Source organism: Carlito syrichta, unplaced genomic scaffold (genome assembly GCF_000164805.1).
Source record: "Carlito syrichta isolate Samal-C Ts95f unplaced genomic scaffold, Tarsius_syrichta-2.0.1 Scaffold312118, whole genome shotgun sequence".
Taxonomy (NCBI): domain Eukaryota; kingdom Metazoa; phylum Chordata; class Mammalia; order Primates; family Tarsiidae; genus Carlito; species Carlito syrichta.
Window position 1 is genome coordinate 80,009 of NW_007256214.1, and position 6,460 is coordinate 86,468.

At 47.7% G+C, this 6,460-nt stretch overlaps 1 protein-coding gene across 7 annotated transcripts in view; it reads right to left on the minus strand.

The window, feature by feature from the left end:
• ZMYND8 (zinc finger MYND-type containing 8) overlaps window positions 1-6,460 on the minus strand; it is a 143,659-nt gene that overhangs the window by 68,165 nt on the left and 69,034 nt on the right. For all 7 annotated transcript variants that reach the window (XM_021718344.1, XM_021718348.1, XM_021718347.1 and 4 more), the window contains 2 exons: window positions 2,608-2,685; window positions 1,214-1,329 (listed from right to left, as the gene is read on the minus strand). In XM_021718344.1, coding sequence (XP_021574019.1) covers window positions 1,214-1,329; window positions 2,608-2,685 — 194 coding nt within the window. The remainder of the gene's footprint in view (window positions 1-1,213; window positions 1,330-2,607; window positions 2,686-6,460) is intronic.

Consider the following 6,460-nt stretch of genomic DNA (forward strand, 5'->3'; position numbering starts at 1 on the left):
AGTCTGGGCGACAGAGTGAGACTCCAACTCAAAAAAAAAAAAATTAGCCAGGTGTGGTAGCTCATGCCTATAGTTCCAGCTGCTTGGAAGGCTGAGGCAGAAGGATTGCCAGAGCCCAGCAGGTCAACGGTGGGGTGGCTGTGAACATGCCACTGCATTCCAACCTGGGAAACAGGGTGAGACTCCAACTCAAAAAGAGAGAAAGAAAGAGATTTCCAACAAAAGTGGCTAAAATCAGCATGTGAAACTTCCTACCAAACCCAGCACCATCTCAATAATTTCCACTTTGTCTCCTGACAACGAACTGTTGGGATTCCTAGTAAATGATCTGGCAGATTGCTTTGGAATCGCGCTTTCCTGTGGTCTGCAAGACAACAAGCAAAATGTAGCAAAGGGAACAGTCCTTCAGATTCTGTCGTGGCTTAAAAATATAAACTTCTGTATATTCGGTGAATGCCTATCATTTTTAGCCCATGTGCTTTAAATAGTCTCCCCTGAGCACTCACACACTTGCTTAAGCTGCTTGGTGGGGCTTCGAGAGACTTTGCCTCATTTAATCATAACATAACTCGCTAAAGGAGAACTAAGATATTAACCACTGCTCGTGTCTGCCTACCTGTTGTCCTCAAGCACATGGGGGACTCCATTCTACAGGGAGCCGCTATTAGCTGGGATAATTCACTCACCCGCGTGCCAGGGAGAGGAGAGGGCAGGAAGGCTGGGAGGGAGGGCGCACACCTGTCAAAACAGCAACCCTTATAATTTCCCATTGTAGCTTTAGAGAAAAGGGAACGGGAGGAACCACTCAGCATGACGATAAGAGATTCATTTACCGGCAATCTGGGGAAATACTTCTGATCCCTGAAAGCATTATTTTGAAAAGCAATTTGCACGGAGGTTTAATTTACTCCAGTAAAATCCAAAAGGAAAACAACAGCAGCACTTAAAATAGCCACAGAACCCATTCCAATGCAGGTCTCATCAACAGGACCAGGAAAGCAAGATTATTCTCTAACATACCTGAGAAAACAGACACCCACGCATTATACCAAGCATAACACAGCATGGGAAAATATATTTCAACAACAGGATCAATGGTTGGTATCACGACAACAACAAAATAGCAGCCATACCCTCTGCTTTTCTTCCCCCAACAACAGTATCAAAAGATTCCATCAAAGCTTCACGTTCAAGGTCTGTCTTTAACTCCCACCTGTCATGTTGTCCAAAGAATCGGGCATCGACCTGCCCGTCCTTGTCCCTCAGTGCTTTTGCAGGCCAGAACGGAAAGCCCTTCAGTTTTGCCCAGACCAAAGGATGTGGATTGCTCTAGGAAAAGAGAAACAAAATCCAAAGTTTGTACATGGCTGACAGCAAGACATACTTGAAGGTTTGGCACATGTGGCCGAGGGACATAGCCCACAGAAGGAAAAAGGGGCTACCCAGAAGTTACACCCTGTAAGGGGTAAGGGCCCTGGACGAGGCCGGGGATGGGGCTAAACGGTGAACTTGACACCCGAATGATAACAAAACCAGGTCTGAATCCTGGCTGTGCTGCTGTTACCTGGGGGGCCACAAGCAAGAAATTAAATGTGCTTCCTGCCTGGCGTATCCTACAGGCAGTGTGAGCCACATCTTTATTCTTGATCAAAGGCCACACAGTGCCTTAGCCATCAGGCATTCATCTCCAAAGGCCAGAGAGCTGTAAGGCACATTTTCTCTACTCTTCTTGTCCAGTCTTGCCCCCTCAGCCCAACCTACTCCAACCCTCCCCCCTCCCCCCACACACCAGCCCACCCCAACATTGGTCTTCTCTTTGCAAAACATCAGTTCGAAAACCGCAAGTCTAGCAGGGCGCGGCAGCTCACGCCTGTAATCCCAGGACTTTGGGAGGCAGAGGCAAGAGGATTGCCTGAACCCAGGGGTTCGAGACCAGCCTGGGCAACTTGGTGAGCCCTCATCTCTACAATTAACAATAAAAAAAAAATTAGCTGGGCGTGGTGGTGCATGCCTGTCATGCCAGCTACTTGGAAGGCTGAGGCTGATCCTGACTGAGTACAGAGCAGGTCAAGGCTGCGGTGGCCGTGAGCATGCCATGGCACTCCAGCCTGGGCAACAGAGTGAGACTCCAACTCAAGAAAAGAAAGAAAGAAAAATGCATATCTGTGTGTGTAGTGGGTATAGGGTGACTTTCCTTCCCCCAAGAATCAGAGACCATGGAGTTAATCCAGGGAAGTATTTCCAACCTCTTAAAATTGACCCGACACAATTTGTGAACAACACACTGATGCCAACGGGACTTATATTCTACACGGTTCTATTGCACCCACGCCTCTGAGGAGCCTGCCTTTGCCCTACATCTTGCCATTTTACCAGGCTAATCAGCCCAGCAAGCCATGATGCTATCTCTGGCACATGGACTTTCAGCTTGAAAGGTTTATCCCACCTGGATTACCTTCTCTCTGCCATTACTTCATCAGCAAAAAATTATCTTGCAGCTTCATCCCAAGTTTCATCTAAGAAGCCACCTGGAAAGAGCTGGGCCGGGGCAGTCACTGAAGGCACAGAGCTCAATAAAATGAAATAAGCAAAGTAAATCCAACTTACACAAGGCTCACAAAACCAGTTATCTCGTTTTTGGCAAGCCGCTAGATAACATTCCGGACATACTTCAATTTCGTTCATCTGTAAAGCAAAAATACATTAGAACGTGTCGCCCTGGGGCCGACAGCTGGCAGCCCTCAGTCAGTGTGTGATGATTTTGAAGAATACAATTAAACAAAGTTCCAGCGCAGGATACCTTGGGGATGGATCCAACCCAGGCAGCCATTCCCTGCATATTCGCCCTCACCCAGCTACCGTCCCTTCTCTGAGACCAACACAACAGCTGACTCTCCAGGTCTCCCAGCTTCCACCCTTGCTCCACTCTGGCCACTCCCCCACAGCAGCCAGTGCCACCTTTTACAACGATGAATCTGATCTGGTCCTTCTCCTGCTTAAAAGCTCCCTGGAAAGCCAGGTGCGGTGTCTCACGCCTATAATCCCAGCACTTTGGGAGGTGGAGACAGAGAACTGCCTGAGCCCACGGGTTCAAGACCAGCCCGGGCAACATGGCGAGACCTCGTCTCTACAATAAATCAAAAAAATTAGCTGGGCATGGTGGCGCATACCTGCAGTTCCAGCTTAGAAGGCTGAAGCAGAAGGACTGCCTAAGCCCAGCAGGTCAAGGCTGCAGTGGCTGCGAGCGTGCCACTGCACTCCAGCCTGGGCAACAGAGTGAGACTCCGACTCAAAAAATAAAAATAAAATAAACAAAAATAAGTTTTAAAAAGTTCCTAGGGACTTCTCATTAAACCAGAAGTTCTCTGCCAGGGCAGCTTAACCCTTCCCCGTACTCCCGGGAACATTTGGCAATGTCTGGAGACATTTTTGATTGTCACAACTGGGCTGCTGGAAGATGTACAGGACACTCCCTTCAACAAAGAATTCTCCAGCCTCAAATGTCAGTACTGGCAAGTTCAGAAACTAACAACAAAATCTAAAAACCTAGCCATGTGTAGTGACTCACACCTGTAATCCCAGTATTTTAGGAGGCTGAGGCAGGAGGATTGCTTGAGCCCAGGAGTACAAGACCAGCTGGGCAATACAGCAAGACCTCGTCTCTAAAAAAAATTTTAAAAATTAGCTGGGCGCAGTAGCACATGGCTATAATCCCAGCTACTCAGGAGACTGAGACAGAAAGATCACTGAGCTTAGGTTGTGGAGGCTGTGATCAAATCACTGCACCCCAGTCTGGGTAACAGAGTGAGATGTCCAACTAAATAAAAAGAAAAAAAAAATTGAATCAGGCACAGTGGCTAACGCCTGTAATCCCATTACTTTGGGAGACAGAGGCAAGAGGATTGCCTGAGCCCAGGGGTTCGAGACCAGCCTGGGCAATTTGGCAAGACCTCGTCTTTACAATAAATTAAAAAAGAAAAACAATCAGCCAAGCATGGTAGTGCATGTCTGAGGCAAAAGGCTCACCTGAGCCCAGGAGGTTGAGGCTGTAGTGAGCCATGATCATGCCACCGCACTCAAGCACTGGCGACAGAGTGAGATGCCAAACTCAAAAAAAAAAAAAAAATCAGGCCGGGAGTGGTGGTTCATGCCTATAATCCCAGCACTTTGGGAGGCTGAGCCCACAGCTTCGAGACTAGCCTGGGCAATTTGGCGAGACCTCATCTCTACGATAAATCAAAAAATTAGCCAGGGCTGGTGGCATGCACATATAGTTCCAGCAACTTAGAAGGCTGAAGTGGAAGGATCACCTGAGTCCAGCAGGTTGACAGTGGGGTGGTCGTGAGTGTGCCACTGCACTCCAGCCTGGGTGACAGAGTGAGACTCCAACTCAAAAAGAAAAAAAAATCTAAACACCCTATCGGTTCCTTCAAAGCCCCGTGTGATCAGCCTCGGCCCAACCATTTGAGCACCTCTTGGGCCAGCTCCATGCTCCACCCTCTTCCACTCCGCTTGCCAAGTGCAATGTCTATGTCTAGAGTAGTTCATAAAGACCGTGCTGCCCTGCTCTATTTCCACTGACAACAACTTGAAAACTGACTTATTGCTCTTTTCAGTCTTTACAAAGTATGTCCCCCCCCCAGGGTCACATCATGGCTTAGAACCGAAGGACCTGGAAGCACCCTCGAAGCTCCCTTCTCGGGTCTGAATTCAGACTCCCCCATCGACCAGCTCTGTGACTTTAGGGGAAGATGCTATCTTCTCTGAGCCTCCAATTCGTCACCCATCAATGAAGAGGGATGACAGCACTCCCCAGCACATAGGGTTGTTATAAAACTTAAACGAGGTAAATGTCAAACACTTCCAGTGACCCAGCCATCAATAACGGTGTCAACAAGAAGACTGAGAATGTGCTGGCATCACTGTAAGTGTTCTGTGGGTATTAACTCATTTATTCCCTACCCTCCCTGTGAGGCAAGGCTATAGTTATCTCACTTTACAGAGAAAATAAGATCCAAGAAGTTAAGAAACCTGTCCAACGTCCTCCCAGCAGCAAAGGGACGGGGGCAGGATTTGAACCCGTGCAGTCGGGCTCTGAAGCCCAGGTGAGTCACTGCTGCACTGTTACTTGCTGTCATGTTCCTGTTCGGCATCAGCCTTGCTCCTCTCTCTACCTCCTGTCACCATGCAAAGAGCCACACATGTAGCAGGTGCTCAATAATTTTAAGACTAACTGGTCAGTGAGTCATTAAATGAATGAATGCATGAACAAATACATAAATGATAAGACGCATCTCCTCCTCCCAGCCCACTCCACTTCTGGGCAATTTCCAAGGAATGAAACCCAAATGGTCCATCACCATCTGTCATCAACAAATGCAAACTAAAATCTCAGTGAGCTGCCACGGTTTTTACTGATCACATTTTGAAGGAAACACACATACATCTATTTTTGGAGTCAGAACTCCCAATCTTGCAGAGGACACAGAAAAACGATCATGTTCGTCCACCCCAGGATGTGGCAAACGTCACTACAGCTTTTCTAAAGCACAATCAGGAAAGATCCACCAAAAGCCTCTGCCAAGTTCACAGGTTCTGACCTGGTAACTGCACTTCTAAAAATTATACTAGGCCAGGTGCAGTGGCTCACGCCTATAATCCCAGCACTTTTGGAGGCCAAGGTGAGAGGATTTCCTGAGCCCAGAGGTTCAAGACCAGCCTGGGCAACTTGGCGAGTCCTCGTCTCTAAAATAAATCAAAAAATTAGCTGGGCGTGGTGGTGCATGCCTGTGGTTCCAACTACATGGAAGGCTGAGGTAGAAGGATCACCTGAGCCCAGCAGGTTGAGGCTGTGGTATCCGCGAGCGTGCCACTGAACTCCAGCCTGGGCCACGAAGTGACACTACAACTCAAAAAAAATATATATACTAAGAAAATAATCAGAAGTGCAATTATATTCATCATCTTGTCATTTAAAATGCTGATACAACTGTGTACTGCCTAAATGACAAAAGAAGAGTAATTAAATAACCATCCATAAATTGTGTGAAGGAGTAGTACACTGCCATGAAAAACTGTTCTTCCTGTGTGCTAAATTACCTAGGAAAACAGAAAATACTAAAAGTAAACTAAGTGTGCCTAAACAGACAGCCATGGATGGATCCTAATAATATCCATTTCCTTAAGAATGCAGGAAGGAATGGGAACACCCAGACAGGCTGAAGGTCGTTTTACACCTCACTTTTTTATTCTTTGTGTGTGTGTTTGCTTTAAAGAAGGAGCAAAAGAGAGGAGGAAGTGGGGGAGAAGTGGGTGGGAAGGACCAGGAGGAAAAAGCGAGGGAGGAGGGCAGGGGAGAGACAGGAAAGCAAGAGAGAGGATGGGAAGGTGGTGAGAAGCCAGGGTCAGGCCCACGGGAAGGGAGAGAGACAAGGCCAGGAGGGAACAGCAAAGGGGGGGG